Here is a 22,170-nt window from a genome sequence, read left to right on the forward strand (position 1 = left end):
TTGGGACTTGATCGTAGCCAAAGAGTAAAATTAAATATAGGCGTTCCTAATTATTGAAGTTGCCATGGTTACTGTCAGTTTTTTTTTAATTTTATATTTTAACATTAAAATTTAAATTACACAAATAACAATTTTATTTAAAGAATATATTATGGAAAATAAAGATAAAGTGTCATATATAGATCAAAATGAGAGCAACTTACGTAAACAAGCTAGGAAAATGGTCAAACAAAAACAATTATTCACCAAAAGACCAACACATTTGTTTATGCATGAAAAAGGTCTTACTGAAATCGTATGTATTTAAAATGAAAGTATTTTAGTAGTACTAGTAGTGCTTTTTAACATCGAGCTCATCCGTGTACTGTAGGTGCTACCTCGATGTATATATATTTCTGTCATCAAGCCGTGTCCCTATAAGTCTAAAACTTTCTAAAAATTCTCAATTTCTCAGATTTATACACAGGGGAGCACTTTGGAAGTGTAACCTTGCATATTGTTATGTTTATAAACAATGGTTATCCTCTATTCAATATCTTTTGTTTCGTCAATTATGGTGTGGCGATGCATTAATATTTAAATAATAATAATTGTAAGTACGTAATTGACCTAAGTCTAAAAACTATATACTTTCTTTAAAATCGTACTAAAATCTCGCATCGTTTTTTTTTTGTGTTTAGGTTACGTAATTTCAACGCGCCCAATAATGGCTATAAATAAATTATTAAAGCAAACGGCCAGCGGCGTATCTAGGTAACCAAGGGTCCTGATGCACATTAAAAAATGGGGCCCCACTACTATCTAAACTGGTTAGATTTTATCAAGTAAATATATACAGCACATAAAAAAGCTAAGGTACCATCAGCTCTCAAGTTCTAGAAGTTCAGTTTCTGGTAAAGATTCGAGGGCCCTCTGAGCTTGAGGGCCCCGGAGCATTGCATCGCCTAGCCCCTGGGTGATAACGCCATTGCAAACGGCTCAAAACCTAGAACTATTTGTCTGTTGGAATTTTCCATGTTACGTTATAATGAATTTTTAACTTGGAAATGCATTAAAACATATTAGAGAAAATTAAATTGTCTTAATAGTATGAAAGGTGTTTAGCTACTATAAGTCTTGTATGTTACCTCGGATTTTTAAACTTAATTGACTAAATCTTTTACAGCCCAAACCCAAAAACCCTAATCATATTATCTACGCTTATTACCATAATAATCAAATTAGTAAAATCGTGAATTTAAACGTGCTATACAACTTAACTCATTTGCATCTTCAATGGAATAATATTACCAAGATTGAGGGTTTGGAACATTTGACTAAGTTAAAAAAACTGTACCTCACAAGTAACAAAATAAGTGTTGTCGAAAATTTAGAAGGATTGAAATACTTAGAAGAGTTGCACATAGAAAAACAAAACGTCAATGGTACAGATCCTTTGTGTTTTGATCCTCGAACAATGGTATCTGTTGGGGTAAGAATATTTTAAAATTCTGCTCTACTAGTCTATGATCCTGGATTACTTCGATCTACCCTCTATTAAAACAAATATTTTCTAAAATTTAGGGTAAAACTTGATAGGATTCAATGGTATTCAATTTAATTACATTATTTATCTTGGTCGCTAACTATGGGCCTCATAAGAAGGCTCAGAGTCACACAGCGGGCGATGGAACGAGCTATGTTAGGAGTATCTCTGCGTGATCGAATCAGAAATGAGGAGATCCGCAGAAGAACCAAAGTCACCGACATAGCTCAACGAGTTGCGAAGCTGAAGTGGCAATGGGCGGGGCACATAGTGCGAAGAGCCGATGGACGTTGGGGTCCCAAAGTGCTGGAATGGCGACCCCGCACTAGTAAGCGCAGTGTTGGCCGACCCCCCACCAGGTGGACTGACGACATCAAGCGAGTCGCAGGGATTCGCTGGATGCAGTTGGCTCAGTATCGTGATGTTTGGAAGTCCCTACAAAAGGCCTATGTCCTGCAGTGGACGTCCATCGGCTGATATGATGATGATGATGATGACATTATTTATTTTAAAATAGCCGAGTGTGTACAGTGGAATTATTGGCTTTCGTTTTTTTCTATCAAACATTAAATTTCAACGTACCTACATTGACGAGGTTAGGTCAATGTAAAGCGGATTCTTATACCGATTTATTAATTTCCAGGCATCTCTGAGAATTTTAAATGTATCACAAAATAGATTATCAGATATGTCTTGGGCTAAGCCTCTTCGTCGTTTGGAAATTCTAATTGTCAAAAAGAACAATTTGGAAAATGTTGAGGTAGAGTAATTTTAATGAAGACTTATTCATGACGATATTTCTATGCATGCCATTTATACTAAAATGTAAAGATAATTATTGCAGGAGGTAGCTGACAATTTATGTGCATTAATTAACTTGGTAGACGTCAACTTTAAGGAGAACCCGATGACCAAGAAGCATAGATACAAAGAAACTATAATAGCCAGATGTTCGCAATTACGTATGTCTGCTAATGATATTTACTTATATACTTTATTTATATAATTCGGCCGTGGCTAGTTACCGGCAAAAAAGTACCGCCAAGCGATTTAGTGTTCCGGTACGATACCGTGTAGAAACCGAAAGGGGTGTGGATTTTCATCCTACTCCTAACAAGTTAGCCCACTTCCATCTAAGATTGCATCATCACTTACCATCAGGTGAGATTGTAGTCAAGGGTTTACTTGTAAAGAATTAAAAAATATTGTGCGATAAGTACATAATTTATTAAAATAAAGTAAGTATATTTTTCCACAAAAAATGGAAGAAATACAAAATGTATTCGTAGTTAATAATCTATCTTTAATCATTCAGGGGTTTTGGACACCATGCCGATTCATAACACATCCAGAACTTTCTTGAGAAACTTCGATAAAGTTGTAAGACTACGGCAATTGCACCAAAGAAACAAAATAAGTACATCTCATCAAGGAGTTGAGGAGTTCTTTGAGCTGAACATGTTGCCGTACCCACGTACTCTCAGCGCTTTGTCTATTTCGGAAATTCCGAACCAAAGACCAACAAAAAGTAAGTAAAATTACATTACATTACTACTTCTATTTTTTTTGGTACCATAAATTCGTAGTACCCAATGATATTTTATACTATACACATGTTACGTACCTACAAAATCACTGCAAAAAGTGATCTGAATTTAGCGACTCCATTAAAAGCACACATATACAATTTTCTTCGCTTACATTATATATTTATGTATATATAGTTTTTACACTTCCTAAACACGCAACTCGACATTGTGTATAATATTTAAGTATTATTTGATTATATACATTTTGTTGTTTACTATTTGACTTTATTAAATTAAGAGGTATGCACATTTGTCCGCCTCGGCTTTGATGCGCGAGCGCCCTATCTCCAGTATAAAATATCGTTGATAATTTCATTATTTTTGGTCCATCGCGTCAAATCGTATATGCGGGCAAAACTCGCATAAAATAGGCAGTAAGCACACATACGAAGTACTAATTTTTTGTAAATAATAAAAATGTAATTTTTCGTATCGTGACGAAGTACCTACCTACTTATTTATTAATTGCTTGCTTTCTTTCTTTTCTTTTTACTACTTTTGCAAAGTTTAATCAATTTATAAATTGTTTATAGTTTCAGCTACTGATTCTACATATACATTAATGCCTCCAAATTTGTGGTGCAATAAAAGTTTGGCCTCACCTCGTGAGCATATAGCGCCTCCAATAGAACCACCACCACCACCCAAAGAACCTGTATACGCTGGACAACCTGTAAAAGGAATTCTTAAGAAACCAATGCCTATAAAGTATATTTAGAGCTGTATTTTAGTATTTTTGTCTTTATGTATTGAATATAATAAAATGTGTAGACATTTTGACTATATGTTTTGTTCTTTTCGAATCAATCAACTTCACTTTGTCCTCAAATATTGTTACACGCGTACACCATACAATAAGTAGATTTTGTAAATAACTTTTAGAATGCTGAAATAAAAGTTTATACAAATATTCAGCTGGGTATCTCAAATTTCAAGGTGAACTTGGTAAGATAACTAGATCAAAAAGAAATAACATGTTTTTCAAAGTGACCGATTTAAAAATTACTACAAAAGATCCAAAAGATTAATTGGCGCTGGTGAATAGTAAAATAGGAATGTTAATTGCATAAGGATGTATATGATCAACGATCTAATGCGATTATGAAAACTGTCTCTAGAATCGATGTTTCATTACATACAGGCCTAGTTCAGTAGTTAGTCTAAATCCATTGTACGAATCGTAAATCTATGTCTAAATCATAGATTTACGAGTCGGTACAAGATAGTCAAAGGAGCTAACCTATTAACTATTTATCTAAGGAGATGACACACACTTTTTTTATTTAGTTGTCTACCGATTTTAGGTCCAAATCCACCGATTTTATGAGATCTACCGATTTTGCACAATGACGTCCGAGACCAATGTCCAAAATCCATATATTTTATATTCTTTTCCATTAATTTTCTCTTTCATCCAAGTAGGTATACTGTAGTCTCAACTGTCAATGTCAATGTCAATTCAATCAATGTCAAAAGTCAATTCAATTCAATCTGTGCGTAAAAAAAAAATACGAGAAGATGAGGTTATGCATAGAGTACATTGAAAGGTTATGTTATTTTTCCTAAGAAAATAAAAATATTATAAAAATGTTTTGAATAAAATAATTAATATGACCGATAACATTTTAAAGGCGTGTAGAGTTCTCAATGAAGAATCATCAGGTAATTATTCATATGTTTCACGTTTCAGTATCACAGTTTAATTTTACTCAAACAACGACAAACTAATTTGTTAAAAATAACAATTGTTTAGCTTTATATCTGGGAAGCGATGTAGCAGAGACGAATTTAATTGAACCGTTACAATTTTATAGAGACTATGTATCGAAAAATATCCCAGTTATTATCAGAGGTGGGTGTGCGGAGTGGCCAGCCGTTCAAAAATGGAATTCACATTATTTCAGGTAAGGACAATTTAAAATTAGAATCTTAAACAATACACATTTTCTCAATAATACCCTTTCAACTAGGCGCTGTAAGGTAAAACTTACTAGGCGCTGTAAGGTAAAACTACAACAAAGTTAAAAACAAGTTTTTTTTTTAAATATATCACTCTGAAACTACTGGATGAATTAAACTGTCAGTGCTGTATGCATAACATACATAGTTTCAGAGTGATATATTTAAAAAAAAAACTTGTTTTTAACTTTGTGTTTTTTAATAGATTGACTATTAGTGTGATAATGTCATGATATAAAATTGGACGTTCTTAATGAATAAGCAATAAAACTGATACATAGCATTTGTTCAGTCCATACCCTCACTAAAAGACACCACACCAATAAGGGCCCAGCTAACCTCCTGGCAACATGCAAAATCGCAACCTGCATGCTTTACTGAAGTCAAAACTGTAAACAGAATGTGGCTCGAATTATGTACACTCAATACCTCATAGTGCCTGGTCTACTTGTGAGATGTTATAGCCCGAACTTCAAGTGTGTACCTATAGAATTAATTGAAACACTGAAACTTTGTCACAGTATCAATATTTAAAAAGAACTTCTGCTTGTGCGTTTTCAGACATTATACAACAATATAATTATACAACTCATGACTAACTTCTGGGATGTAAATTAGACCTGATCAGTCTCTTAAAATTAAAGTTTTGAAAATAGATATAAATTATTTTCTTAAAATGTAAGTCATAAATGGTTTTTATGCACAAGACTAATGCATTAAGACACCCAATCAACCTCTGAACACAATGGTTTCATGCACAGTGAAACAACACAACATAAAGTCCTAGAAGAAGTTTTTTACATCTCCTAAAGCAAGTTTATAGCATCTCAAACCATGATTTATCATAATCTGTAAAAATGTAATTAGATTTGAAAGTATTTTCGAATCTAAATATTTTAATTAAAATACTGTTTTAGACTAAAGGACGTCTAAAATGCACAACCTCACCATTGTATAGCTCACCAATCTAATCTTGCAGGAAAACATTGGGCGAGAAGAAGGTGACAGTAGCATTGACACCAAATGGCTTGGCTGATGGAATAACTCAAGATCTCAATGGTACTGAATATTTTGTGATGCCACAGGAGGTTCAAATGTCAATGTCTGAATTTCTGGATATGCTGGAAGCTAAGCGGTATTGTTTATTTAATTAAACTTATGTGCATAATATTTCAGCAGATTAAAGATAAAAATTATTTTTTATTTGAAGTATTACAAAGTTTTTCCACTTACCATCAAATACACCTGTTTATAAAATATATAAGATATAAACAATTTCTTTCCTTGATTGACTATCAAAAAAATCATCATCATCATCCTCATATTAGCCAATGGTCGTCTACTGCAGGACATAGGCCTTTTGAAGGGACTTCCAATCACGATCCTGAGCCGCCATCCATCTAGCGATTTGCATCCAGCAAATCCCTGCGACTTGCTTGATGTCATCAGTCCACCTAGTGGGGGGTTGACCAACACTGCACATTGTAGTGCGGGGTCGCCATTCCAATACCATAAATTATATCAATTTAACAAAATATATATGATATATATCCCTCTTCTTGATAGACTATCAAAAAAGCACTTTATATATATTTTAGGTAAGTAGTTAATTAATTTTCAATTATATTTTCTGTTTTTACAGGGACAATTTAATACCTTACATTCAGAGACAGAACTCAAATCTCACTGAAGATTTCAGTGAACTGATGGTGGATGTAGAGCAAGACGTCAGTTTTGCAAGTCAAGCTTTCAACAAGAAACCGGATGCTGTCAACTTTTGGATGGGAGATGAAAGAGCTGTGACATCCAGTAAGTATCTCTAGGTGGAAAGTTTTATCTATTGATAACTATGTATATTATACACTAGCTGACGCCGCGCGGTTTCACCCGCGTGGTTTCCATTGCCGTCGGAATACGGGGATAAATTATAGCCTATAGCCTTCCTCGATAAATGGGCTTTCTAACACTGAAAGAATTTTTCAAATCGGACCAGTAGTTCCTGAGATTAGCGCGTTCAATCAAACAACCAAAAAAAAATCTTCAGCTTTATGATATTAGTATAGATGAGAGTTGGTAAGATCCTACTAGAGCATATTGGATATCCTTTTTAATATAGAACTTTCTTCAGTCCCAGTGAGGTAAAGTTCTTTAAGCAGGTTATAGAGAGATTTTGTTGGTATTCTGTTGATAACTATTGTTTTTTTTTGCAAGCAGCCAGTGCAATCCCTTGTACTTTAGTTTTAATTCCTCCTTTTTCGCTTCAACATGTTGTCTCCAGGTCATCTTTCGATGTAGGTGCATACCCAGATATCTAACACGATTAGTGTGGGGTAGTTGTTTGTTACCAAGCCTAACTGGAGGACAATCACCTGTTCTCAATGTTAATCTGATGTGCTATGATTTTGAGTATTTAAAATAAGTTTTTGTTTTTTTTTGTGTTATTAATTTTATTTATGTTAAGTGAATTATATATAGTAGTAGTTATATACAGTAGCTACTTTATATATAGTATTATGCTAATTGGGGTAACCTGTAATGCTGGTGTAAGTTTGAAATAAGTATATAATATTTTGTGAAGACTAAATGACAAATGAGCAGTCAAACTGTAACTATTGATCTCTTTTGTCCTATTGCAATAAAAGAGTGGGCAGTTCTGCACTATTGGTTGATTTTTCTTCACAAAATATTATATTGTGGATTGTGTATTTTGTTGTGGGTCATTATAATAGGCCTGATGATAATTATATTTAATGTTGTTTCAGTGCATAAAGATCCATATGAAAATATCTACTGTGTGATAGATGGTCACAAAGACTTCATACTCATACCTCCAACTGATATCCCCTATGTACCTTACAAGAGATACCCTCAAGCAGAGTTCAGAAGATCTCATGATTTATGGGATATTGTACCACTAGATAGGGAACATCCAAATGACAATAGTGATGCTTTAGATGACATTAGTATGAAAAATGGTTTACCTTGGATTTGTATAGGTAAGTTTATATTTTAATTCCCATTAACTCATTTGTACATATAAACCAAATTGAAGTGTCTATCTGTTGGGCTAATCGTTGAAATAGCTGGACTGATTTTAATGGGACTTTCACTGGAAAATACACGGGTTATTGAGCAACATACTTTAGTTTACTATGTATTTTCGGCGGAATTTGTAGAAAACTGAATTTCATGTGTTAATTCCCATTAACTCATTTGTACATATAAACCAAATTGAAGTGTCTGTCTGTTGGGCTAATCGTTAGAACGGCTGGACTGATTTTAATGGGACTTTCACTTGAAAATACAGGGGCTATTGAGCAACATACAGTCTACTTTTGTTTACTTTGTATTTTCCGCGGAATTTGTGGAAAACTGAATTTCATGTGTTGAAGTAGCGGGTGTCAGCTATTTATATGAAATCCCTAAGAGGATATTATGCTTTAATATGAGGCGCTACCTTACAGTTATCTAAAACTAAAATCTTTAATTATATATCTATACTGATCATATTTCATTCATTCTCATCCCATTTGATACTGGCACCAATCAGGTCAAATATAAGCATTAATTTATAATTTACACTAGCAGACGCCGCGTGGTTTCACCTGCGTGGTTCCCGTTCCCGTACGAATATGGGGATAAAATATAGCCTATAGCACTCTGGGATAGTGTAGCTTCCCAACAGTGAGAAAATTTTTCAAATAAGTTCACTAGTTTCAGAGCCTATTCAATGCAAACAACAGACAATCAAATCTTTCCTCTATATGATATTAGTCTATATATGTAGACCACTTTATCTATGTGCCTACATGAGATTCTTCCTTATGTATGGCAAAGATAATTTCCAACCCAAAATAAAAAAAAAAACTAAATGGTGCAACATAAAAATAAAAAGAAATTTTTCGTTTAATTTCAGATCCTCTTAATCCAGACTTAGTGAAGTACCCTTCATATGTAAAAGCCCACAAGTTTAAAGTGCGTGTACACAAGGGCGACTGCCTCTACCTCCCTAGTCTATGGTTCCACCACGTCACGCAGAGCCATGGCTGCATCGCTGTCAACTACTGGTATGACATGGACTTTGACATCAAGTATTGCTACTTTAAAATGTTAGAAGCATTGTGTGATAAATATTGAATTTGTTTTATGAAATATATTTTATTATTGTTTGAAAAACTCTTTTGTTCACATCTTATTCATTTAGCTAATAGTGCTTTAAATTGTGTGGGCCAACGGATTCATTTTGAGCCCAACAAAAAAAAAATGTCACGAATCGTTAGAACTAGACATTTAGAGCAATAGCTAATATGGCACAAAAGTTGTCGGATGGCTCTGAACTAAGTCATACAGGTTAGACGATTCATTTCCGTACATTTCGTTGATTTTCAAAAGTACCCACCTAAAATAATTATTTTTTTAATTGGTTTTACAGCTCTGAATTCTAGCTCTTAGTCTAATGTTGGAGTTACAGTTTAACCACAGACAACAAATTCAATTAAAAAAAACTGAAAGTGCTTCAAGAAACATATAATCACTGATATGTTTATATCAAAGCATAAAAAAATATTTGAGTAATTATTAACATCAATCTTCGTATGTTGTGTTTTATCGACGAATTCTTCGATACACTGTACACAAGTTTTATTGGCTGTAACAAACAAAATTTATACGATTAAAAAATGTACAGGGTGACATGACATACTCTATAGCCACCATAAACGCAAAATAACGCAAAATATGTTAGAAAAGTCTCATTAGTTAGAACAACTATACAAAAATAATTACTTATGTCATTTTTCAGCAAAATGTTATGACTGAATTACTCTGAAGGGATTTTTGTATTTTGTAGAAAAATCAACATAACTTAACCGTAACCGTAAAATTTTGGCTAACATAGGTATATTGCGTTATTTTAGTAGGCCTCAGCTATTATCCTGTAGAGTAGTCGTACTATGTACCTGACACCTGTATAAAAGCTACCTAGCTGTGACCGCAGTTTTACCAGCGTATGTTCCGTTATTGAAGGAGAGTAGGGTAGAATTGGGGGTTCTGCATCACTTCTCGCTTCGCTCGATTGATGCAAAACCCCCAATGTTTTTTATCGGCTGATGTAGAAGCCATAACCATCCAGCTAATGACTTTAATTCAGTTTAATAAATTTCGCCATTTCATGGTCGATGAAAAACTTACTTATTCTAATAACTCGAGTGAAAGCTTTAAGGTCTGCTAGATCATTTAAATTTTAAAATCATTTATACTTAATTTATTATTTATTGACTAAATTATGATGCTGGTGAGGTATGGATAGTTCTTATAAATAAAACAAGCATCTTTATGAATCAAAACACTTTATTGTTTATACACCATCTTTTTAAACAAGTTACATTTTTCAGGGCACAGATAGTTGGATGATAAATACAGCTATATACATCGGAATGTGAATCATACAATTTATACAATGTTAACAAACTAGGGCATCCATTCTCTTCTAAATTATGTATGTTAGGATTATTTATTATATGTTTTAGCCATAACTGCTTTTCAACGCCTTTGCAATATATATCATGATTTTTTAGAATTGGTATTAGATGAGATTTATAGTTTTCATAAGGTATGGATCCCTGATGCCATAATATTTTTCTATTCCTTTCAAGCCAATTAACCTGTTTCTTTTCTGTATCTGTTAACCATTCATAGGGATATGGTGGTTTGATTAAAAAAACTTGAATCCGATCACTGTACACTAAAGCAATCTCTTTAGGTAGAAAGTAATTATCATCATTTTTAAAACCTTGAACATCCACAATGATTTTCATGATAGTTTTCGTACTATGTTACTCAGCGGTCTATACTCTACAAGACGATCATTTATAATTAAACAGTAAGCGCTGGTATTGCTGGGAATATCCTGAGATGTTTCAATTTCTAGACGAACATCAACTGGACCAGTTTTTAAATTTTCATTTTGCCTGGAACAGTCTATGACAAATAATGGGGCCTTTTCCTTAAATGTATGCAAATCAAGCAACGGATCGATAGGAAGGTTATAAAACGACTGACGAAACTTTGAGTACATATCGTATAATATACTGTATTTATTATCACTAAACTTGAGATTTAGCGCATCGTAGGGATAATAGTGTGAATTCAAGAATAGTGTAACATTGGTCAGTGTACAATGATCGAATATTGTACTGTCTTTTATTTTAATGTTTTTTCTATTAGTCTGCAAACCAAATATAACATATCTGGGTTTTTCTAATTGAGAAGCTGTCTTAACCGCCCATGAATGTTTTGTAGTTTTTGGTAGTAATGGATATTCATATAAATCCCAATTTCTAAACGCTATTTGTATAGGATTATCTTTCTCTAATTTCCTCAGGAGCATCAATCTTTGCTGGTCTGAGACTTTAATATGAGGTACTCGCCATTGAATTCTCTGAATGTTGATATCTACTATATCATCGTTACTCATGATAATGCTATTTAAATTGGTACTGCCTCGATTAAGTATAAGTTCATGTTTACAGTTAATTATTATTTTATCATAATCTTCAGCAAAACCTAAAATCTTATTCAGGGGTATCAAAGCGTTAAAGCTTCCAGTTTGATTTTTAAATCCTTCTATACCCCAGCCCCATACAGCAGCTGCTTTGCTCTCTCCGCTATTCATTGAAATGTAAGATTTTATTGTTGTAGTTATTCCAGCATTTCTAACACGATCAATTTCGACACCATTTATTTCATATCGGATGTCTTGGAAAAGAAATGCGAAAGCATTATTACTGAAATCAACGCTCTTTTTTTCAACTTTACCTGCCTGGTCTTTATGAGTTACTGAAACATTTCCTTCAATGTAAATGGAACTAGCTGATGGTAGCACATAAATATCTTGCTGGTGAATGGGTATCCGGATTTCATCATTTTCATTGAAACTATTATTGTATGGATTATATGTATGGATTTCATAACTCTCGATAGAGTTATCAAATTCAGGCAAATTATTAATTTGAAGGAGACTCATATTTTAAATCCAAGTGCTTCAAGAAATTTTTTGTTACTTTTATTGATTTTTTTATGTACTCTGACACGTCTTGCTTGTTTTACGCTTTTCTTTATAATAACTTTCTTAACTTTCGGACTATGTTCTTTATAACAATTACTTGATGTGAACACAATCATTTTATTTTTTTCAAATGTAGGCCCAAAGCAATAGTTTCACCTCTGAAATTTATTTGGTTGCCTTCTAAATCCAAAATTTTTATGGTTATTGATGAAATTATTTTTTGTTTTACAGGATAATATATAACGTTGAAGGGAGTTTCTATAAATCGATGACTAGGTGGAACGTTTGGCACAAATTCGTAAATAATATGCGTTGGAGAACCATTAGTGTAAGATCCCTGCACAAGATTACATTCGATCCTTATGACGGGCACCGTTAGAATGTTTACTGGAGCTGGTGATTCATGCCATTTATTTGCTTTTAACTTTCCTTTTGGGAAACCTAACATAGGACCAATGCTATTTTCTAAGTCAAAATTTATGGTTTTGCTACAGAACAAAGAACATGTCATTGTATTGATGTTAGGTTTTATTTGTAATTCACAATTTCCAACTTTCTCTTTTAGATATTCATACAAATCGTGTAAATCATAAGAACCTGGTGGAACATCAATTCTTTCATTTTCTTCTCCGTATCCAAATACATTATTATTATAATTAACATTTGGAATTGAATTAAATGCTGAAAAATATGTTAAACCACACTCATATTCATCTTCCAAAATAAGTGGAGGGGAATAGTTTGATTCTAAAATAGATTTATTTCCGACTATAGTTAAGGTAACAGACATGATGAATGACTGAACTTTTATTTTACTGTGCTAACTATTTATTTAAGAGTTTTTTTCCAAAAACTAATGAGAAATCTGATACAAAGATGACCACAATTAAAAGAGTTACTTCCTTGAAAATTATCATAATTGTAAGTTATATTCGATCCTACATACTTTACAAATTCTTTCGGTGGTTTTAAATTACCATAACTATCAAAATATTCAATATAATTATTAAACTTTGCATAGGCTACCCAATGCGTTCCAAGATTTTGAGATGTGTCTAAGTTGATGATACCACACTCTTTTTGTAATGGTTTCTTAGGTAATTCATCTCTCATAAACACGCCTTTGAAATAGGGTATGTCTCTTGAAATCTTTAAAATATCAATATTGGATAGAGCACGATTAGGTAGCCGTCGAATCAGTTTTTTTCCTTAGTAGTGTATATACCCAAACCATCTCCATAGGGTTTTATAAGTAATCCTTTGCCAATGCACAATGTTTCCATTTTTTCATTATGTCTTTTTAGTTCTTGAAATTTTTTTTTCATTAACTTAATAGCATTGACTGCTTTTACTATACTAGCAGCACCACCTGCTAAACTACCAGCGGCAGATAATCCTGCAAAAATTGGAACTAATGGCAATATTCCACCTGTCTTTGGTATGGGTATAATACGAGGTATATTTACAGGGTACTTCTCAGCTAACTCCTTAGCAGCAGCAATAGCTAATTCGATTGCAGCTTTTTTGCATTTAGGTTTTAATTTATGGATATGTTTCTTTGCGCGTGATACAATATCTTTAAAGTTTTTCTTTAAACCGACACCAGATTTGTTTTTCTTTGAAAAATCGGATTTTTTTCTTAAAGTCATTTTATGAAAAGATAATTTCCGCTTAGCGATTTTTAAATACGAGAGAACTCTATCTTCGTTCGTAGACAATTAGAGACTGGATAATGTTAACGTAATTTGGGCTTATAAAACACTTTGCCTGTCTATCCAGCTATTTTCACTAATTGGGAGACCCAGCCATTTAACATATAGACGATTTCCTCTTCTTTTTAAAACCTTTTCAATGAGGTATATATCAGGATGATGTGTTTTTTGTAATTCCTCAGAATAGAAAGATCCTAATATAGGACGTTGTCTAGCATCTTTCAAAAGGTATGTAATGGGATATGTATTTTTCAACTGAGCTATACGAAATATTTCAGTTGACCAATTGGGAGTATATCCCTTTTCAAAAGTTCCTTTGTATTTGCTGATTCTTACATAATCTCCTATATTGAATTTCGGAGATTTTTGTATTGGTGCTGGTATTTTAATTAATCTTTTAAGTATTTTTTTTTTATTGCTTTCATTAACGTTGTCTGGAGCCATACCAATTGTTCTGTGAAACGTCGAGTTATATGTTCTCATTATATGAGCGAGGGTTCCATCATTCCATTTGTAACTGCCTTTTAAGCTAAATTGCTTATAAAGTTTTGATTTTAACGTCCTTATAAATCTTTCTACTATTGATGCCTTTTTAGTGGTATATGTAGAATAATGATGAATATTATACTTTCGTAATATATTTTTAAAATAAACATTATAAAACTCTTTACCTAGATCGGTTTGTAGATTTTTAGGAACTCGACCTTTTTCTAGTATCTTATTAAAAGCTTCAGTTACAGTCTCTTGATTTTTATGTTTAAGGGGATAAGCCCAAGCATATTTAGAGAAAGCATCAATGACTGTTAAAATATATTTATATTGTGAATTTTCTTTTGAAATTGATTGCATGTCAACTAAATCAGCCTGCCATAAATCATCAATATCTCTCAGTATAACATGTCGTCGAGGAAAATTCTTTCTTGCATTTTTATGGATTTCATTTACAACACTATGTTTGCTCATTTTTTAACTTTACGACTAACAACACCTATACTATTTTTAAGACTATTTATTTCAGAATGTAACTGAATCAATGTTTGCTCAACTGTTTTTAATCTTGATGTAATCCCGTCTATGGTTTTATCAACGTATAGTTTAGTAGCACAATCGTTTGGGTCTATAGGCATGCCAATATGTTTAATGATCTTATGTTGAGCATCAAATATATTTTCCATAGCAGAAGAATCCATTCTTATTTGTTTGTGTACATGATGACCAAATTTGTTGACATTCATGTTCGATGGTGTTTGTAGAACTAGGCTAGATTGGAAATTACTCATAATTATATAAACTTTATTTTATAATACCAGCTTCTTTAAGTTCTTCTATTATTGATATGATTTCATTATCATGATTAGTGTTGCCAGCATCTTTAGAAGCAATTAAAAGTTTTAATCTATTTACCAACTCGTTAGGATCATCCCAGTAAATGAAATCTGTATTCTTTTTATATTCTTTTAAAGTCGGTATAAAACCACCTTGTTTCGCCGCCTTGTTATTAAGTTCAGTTTCAGAAAAAAGAGGTTTCACGATTTTAGTGTATTTGATTCCTTTATCACCTTTTATCTGATTTAAAGGATTATAATCTCTCTTGTGTACATAAGTGTTACATAAAATATCTTTATAAACTAATTTATCTTGATCAGATATCGCCTCTAAATCTGGCTTACTTTGAAATAACAATTCTGCTAACCCTGGGGTTACTTCATAGCTTCTACTTCCTATCTTTGCAATCATATTTTTATTGGTATCTGTGCCATCTAAAAACATAATTTTAGAATTTCCAATCATCAATGTACTATTTTCATTGCGCACGCCAAACGGTACATTTAAATTTTTGCATACATTTTCTGACATTGGCCATGGAGTACGAATTTCTTCAACTTTTTCAGAATTCTTATACTTTTCATCATCACTATTTTCAGTAGTAATATTATCGGAAGAAGAAATTAAATCATTTATGTCATGTAGAGTTTTAATCTCGGGAGGTTTTATTTTTTCATTATTTTCTTCCTTTTTGTGGTGTGCTAATGATTCTAATGGTTCAGTTATAGATCTGAAAAGTTTGTGTCTTTTTAACTCCATATCTTCCTCATCTTTTCGCATTTGTCTTGTTTTTTTCTTAATAGCTTTAATTGATTTAATTAATTGATTTTTAACGTTTCCTTCCATACTAAATAAAATGGTTATCTTGGCAGATGCTAAATTTCAACTGAATTAATTAACGCTTTGTAAGTTGTATATAATAATTTATTTATCAAATTCAACAAATGTGTCAAATGCTTTTCTATATCTACCTTTGTTTAACTCACAATCCTTGTTTATTAACAAAAACATATGCGTATCTGTCCAAATATTTGAACATAATTGCTTAAAGTTATGCCAACTCATATCGGAGTTTACATGTTCATGATATATATGTTTTAGGTTTATATCATCTTGCTTAAATATTATTAAGAGATTAACATTATCTCGTATTAATTGCTTAGGAATTTTTGAATATGTCTGAGACAAATAAAAACAGTCAACTTGCTTATGTCTACCCATCGAAAAGTAATTTCGAATATTTACTTGATTTTCACATGTCACATCATCAAAAACGAAAATCGAGTTTTTCATAACATCATCGGGTGAAATAACATCTTCGTCATTTTTAAGCATAAAAAGTTTTACATCTGGGGTATTTTGAAAGACATTATATAAAAAACAATATTTCGATTGAAAAGTAGTTTTTGAATAAATATATACATTGTGGAACTTCAGACCGTTTTCATGTAATAATAAATTAATCATAACATTTGTTTTACCGCAATTAGAAGGCCCACAAATTATAGAACGAATTGTGTTTGGTAAGAGTTTACTATGTCTTATATAACATGTTGATGGTATTTCAGTATCTATATAATTTATTTCTAAAGAATCGGCTTGTTTGATCAACTTCATTATTATTTGTGACATACTTTTTAGATTACTCATTATTAAGTACTGCAATCATGTTTAGACTTGTCTATCTTGTTTGAAATTCTTGCATAAAACTTGTTAAATATAATTAAATCAAAGCATCATAGTCTTATTTATCAATTTCAAATGACTTCAGTATTGTTTCTTGTTTACCATACCTTGCATAAGGATGATCATATTACATTCTTACACAATAAGTTAAATTACAAATTAAATATTTATTCTCAGATCAGTTCTCGCAAGGAGCACACTGATTTTTCACAAACTTCAATCTCGTCTTCCTGGTAGGTAAAATATTACTATTATTTTACAATGATTTTACTATAAAAAGAAGTTTTATAGAAATATTAAATTTAGTTTGTGTTTCAGAATAATGGCGAACTTTTATAATATTGATGAAAATGATCAAATGATCAAAGCATGTGAAAACATTGACCCATTTTTTGGAAATTGTGCTCAAGATGTGAATGCTATACTAGAGAAAGAAGAACGAGATAGGTTAAAATTTATAACTGAACAAGAGAAAACGAAGTCACTTCAAAATATTAAACAGATGAGTAAACTATCTTTGAAAAGAAAATGTCCAAAGGTAGACAAACAAATATACATGTCAGATTCTTCTTTTATTATTAGAAAAAACAAGACGAAGGCGCATCATATAATCAAAATTGAAATTCTCGAAATAAACCATGGCGTTCAGGAAAATAATGTAAATAGTCAAGTAAGTGTGCAGTATGTAGTGACAGACAATTACGATAACATAATGTATTCAGCTGAAGAATTAATTAATAAGATTATGCAGAAATTAAGTTTGCCAGAATCATTGTAAGTGAATAGATTGTCATTGAAATTATTATTTTATAAAATAATTGTTTGATTACATAATAAACGATTTTAAAATTATATCTGATTTTTTTTTAAAGAGCATATTGAAGCCGTTGAATTATTATAAATAATAAGGAAAGAATAAGGAGTGGAACTGTTGTTAATGAGAAATAAAGTGACAAAGAAATTATCAAATAAAAATTAAGTTTATTTTTTCACACACATGCATTTCCTTATTGCTATCATAATATAAGGCTATAATTGTTATCATATCATAATACAAATAATATTAGGTTCTTGGAATAAAGATATAAAAAAACATCTTATTTAGATAAACAAGTAACTTCAGACAATATATTTTAAAATATAGTACTATAGTGTCCCCAGGGTACAGTATTATACATGTTTTTATAAATCTGTCGTTTATCATCATTTCCACTAAGAACGAGTTTGTTAAGTTTTTGCGTATACAACTTATGATTTTTAGATCGTATAACGTACATAGTGTCCCTGTAGGTTGTATCAAGATTTAAAATATCTCTGAATTTATCAATAGTAAGTTTTTTTGTAACAGGTTTTTTAACACCTTTAGCTTTCTTAATGGTAGAATTTAAAGTGTTAACACAGTATAACTTTGCTTTTAAGCCAATAAATTCCGTGATAATATCACCACCCATCTCATCTTTAAAGTAACCTGGTATTTGTTTATTAATTTTTGGAATATGGTATACATTATTTTCATGGAAATTACTAGTGTCAAAGTGCTGAATATGATGTTTTAAATCTTGATAGAAGTCTTCAGTATGAATTAAATACAAAAGGCTATCGGTATCAGTGTAACAAAGTTTTATTTGGTTTTTATACATTTTTTTCATTATAGAATAGTGAAAATTGTATAAATGACTTTTAGCTAGTTCTAGTATAGTGAAACCCACATAAATCGGACGATCTAAAATTACTCTTGTTGGCTGGAGTTGTATGGCTACAAGGCTCTCGGAAATAATTGCAAGATTTTTGAAATTAGGTGCGCTTACATATTTTTCCGCGCCACAGATTTTATTAGTATTATTACAATTATCTTTCCACACGTTTACTAGTTTAACATCTACCTGTTTCCTTTTATTTTCAATAGTTTTTCCGAAAATTGAATTATTTTGTTTTTTAAAAAAGTCTCTTTCAAAATCTGATGTGGCTTTTTGTCTCAGTGATGTATTTAAAGATATATAAGGCTCTAAAAACTTTTTTTGTTCAAAAGCTAATATCCTATGAACCTTTAACAATATAAGCCCATTTTTCAAACATTCTTGCAAGTGAAGATAATGAATAACATATTTGTATTTATCATAGAGATTTGCAACCAATTTTGTGTTCTTACCATTCGATGGCATTGGGACTGACAATTTTTCTGCTGCAAATGGTAAATCAGAATGTTCATCGTGAATATCATGGGGATAATGAATATCTACTTCAAGTATGTATCCTTCGTCGCTATCAGGAGAAATAGAGTTTACATTAAAAAATAATATTTCATCATCGTTTAAAAATCTAAAGTTTTTATAGGGAAGTTGCTGCATCATAGCATAACCATACAAATTTACACAATCTAAATAAACTAAGAAGGAATTCATCTCTTTTTTATTATAATTTGGTAAGTACTTGTTATTAGCTTTCGCATATCTTAGCGAACATTGCGCGAGACCTCCTCTAATACCATTTTCTAACATTTGATATATTTCTACATCAGAAATTAAATCTAACTCAATATTTGTTAACAGCAGCATAGCATCCCAACTTAGTGAAGGTGATGAAACATAATGACAAGGATCAAGCCCATAATACTTTAAACTCATGGATCTAAATTTCTCAAAAATGTCACACAGTAATAAGACATCACACTTCAAATATAATTCAGTATATTCACCCAAGTTTTTAATATTAAATTTTTCCCACACAGTTAAGGCATGATTATAATCATCGTCTGTTATAGATTCCGATGTGAGTTTATTATAAAAATCGGACATATCAGGTAATCGGGTTTCCTCATATTTTTCCCAAGAATCTACATAGTCATAACAATATATTCCTTTTCTTAAACATAATCGGAATAAATTATCATCAGTGAAAAATGTTCGCAAATGTTTAAGCTCTTCAGGATTAACAGTCTTTACCAAACGATCTAAACTTGAACTCAAAAAATTAAAGGAGTCTATAAATTTTAACTGAGCCGCATTCTTATTATCAATTGGAAAAAACTTTGTAAAAGAAATGAATTTTTCCTTATTTTTTGGAATTAAATTTATACGCCCGCATACATTTGAAAGTTCATTTATAAATAAATGACAATCATATCCAGAAAGGTTATGGAATACTATAGGTATAAAGTTGCATTTTTTATAATTTAAATTGCATGAGTTATGTGCAGGACCTCGATATTTACCTGTAAAATGATCATGATCATAAACTTTATAGTCAGTATGAGAAAACATATTTTTACAAATATAGCATAATGTAGCACTATTATGGGATATCTGGTCTGCATCGGTAAGCGGATTCATATCTTTATAAACATTTAAAATTTTGTATAACCTTTCTATGTCTTTCGAAATTGAATCCACAAATTTTTTTGCACAGTTCTGCCCTCGATATGAAACAAAGTCGTTCAATTCAGGGTTGGATTCACAACATATATAATAAGCGAAACAAGTAGCTTCATGAATCTGAACATTTTCCACATGCTCACTTTTACTTTTGTCAGAATATTCTCTAAGTAAACTTTCAAAATCACCGTAAATAACTACTGGGATTTTTTGAGTCCTTTCAGGATTTGAAAAACGAAGCTTAGCATTTACTTCTGGAAGAACTGTTTGCATTCGAGCACATTGATGAGTATTTAATTTGACTTCAGAATCAAAGTAAAGAAAACATTCATCACATAAGTGAATTTTACATTTGTGTTTCGTAAGTTGCTTGTGGACAAGCCTTTCAAAATTTTTGATCAAAACAAAATGACTCTTGTTTTGTTTACTGATAAATAATAAGTTAACGTGAACAAGCTTTCTTTGCAAAGTTTTGTACAAAGGGCCGGTTACAGTATTATTTTTTTCTAAGCCATAAATATTGATGCTTATATCTTCATTGTGTCTTTCAAAACGTTTTATATCTTCGAATGTTGGTGGAAATGACATACCGCTTATATTTAATACTGTAGAATAATGTGGATAAGATGAAGTTCTATTTGGATTACGTTTTGTTGGATACATTTGTGCTATGATACACCAAAGAAAACAGTGACTGTCTTTGTTATGAATATTAAGACATGACTTCGTTCTGATAATACTTGTTGGTAAACTTAAGTACGTGCCTGCTCTCAAGGGATTATATTTTGCTATATTTACTTCTAAATGGTTAATTGACTCAATTGTCCAGCCAGACTCGGATAACTCGAACTCTGTGCATTTGCTTATCAAAGTTTTGGAGAATTCTTTAAAAAGAGCATATAAATCGGTGCTTTGAACTACAACTGTATACTTAGTATTAAAAGATTTTAAAGAAACTTCATCATTTTTTGGAAGTTTGTATAATACAAATAATTCCAAATTTACCTTGATCGATTTATGTTTTATGAGTAATGTTTTAATTATACTGCAAACAGTGTTTAAAATGTTTGTTAAAAAAAGTTCTGGTAAAATAATGCTTGACGAATACGGATTAACTCTATAACTCGCAATCCTATTTTTGAAAGCACTGGCTATCAATTGCACATTATCAAACTCAGTTCTAAGTAAACAATTTGTTTTATGAATGTTACTTTTCTTATGTGATGAATACTTTGATACGTGCACGTTACAGGCCTGGCAAAACTTCATGTTAATTTTTACACTTTTTTGACTTCTCTTACTTCGATATTTTTCTATTTAAGTAATATCAAATTAAACCTCTATATATTTTTAAACAAATGTGCAATAGTAATATTTTTAATTCAGATAAAAATATACACAAAATAATGAAAAATGTATAAAATAGACAAGTGTTTTTCTGTATAGAGATTTAAATTCAATACTTAGTAACGTATACTATACTATTTTATACTGAAATGAAAATAATATCTGTCAGTAATTTTAAAGTTCAGATATCAGGCTTCTGATTTTTTTAGTTTTGATTTCAGTACTTATTTTTTCATTTCTGCTATTACTCGTACTGTAAGAAAAACATACATAAATCAAAGTAAAAAAAATAAAATCGATTCTATGTTCAATACGGAACTTATTATAGGTTCTTATATTTTTAATATGAACTTAATGAAAACAAATATCTGATATGATTCTACGAATTCAGATTTTTGTTTTTATATCTGATTTTTAGTTTTTAGATTCGGATTTGAGTACTTAGTTTTTCATTACTGCAATTGCTGTAAGGAAAGATAATCAAATAAAATTAAAGTGAGATAAAATTTAAAAAGAAATGTCTAAATGTTAGTATTTAATTTCAGATTTTTATTTTTATATCTGGTTTTTTTTTTTAGATTCTGATTTC

General features: G+C 31.3%; 1 protein-coding gene across 1 annotated transcript; it reads left to right on the forward strand.

Moving 5' to 3' along the window:
* Window positions 1-20: 20 nt before the first annotated feature.
* Window positions 21-9,249, forward strand: LOC112056946 (uncharacterized). The gene is made up of 11 exons (XM_052885448.1): window positions 21-295; window positions 1,166-1,471; window positions 2,169-2,285; window positions 2,370-2,487; window positions 2,841-3,053; window positions 3,648-3,827; window positions 4,868-5,018; window positions 6,053-6,208; window positions 6,716-6,882; window positions 7,836-8,069; window positions 8,990-9,249. Exons 1-11 carry the CDS (start codon window positions 152-154, stop codon window positions 9,208-9,210), a joined length of 2,007 nt encoding a protein of 668 aa, XP_052741408.1. The 5' UTR covers window positions 21-151; the 3' UTR covers window positions 9,211-9,249.
* The last annotated feature ends 12,921 nt before the right edge of the window (window positions 9,250-22,170 follow it).

The sequence above is a fragment of the Bicyclus anynana genome, chromosome 2 (genome assembly GCF_947172395.1).
Source record: "Bicyclus anynana chromosome 2, ilBicAnyn1.1, whole genome shotgun sequence".
Lineage (NCBI taxonomy): Eukaryota > Metazoa > Arthropoda > Insecta > Lepidoptera > Nymphalidae > Bicyclus > Bicyclus anynana.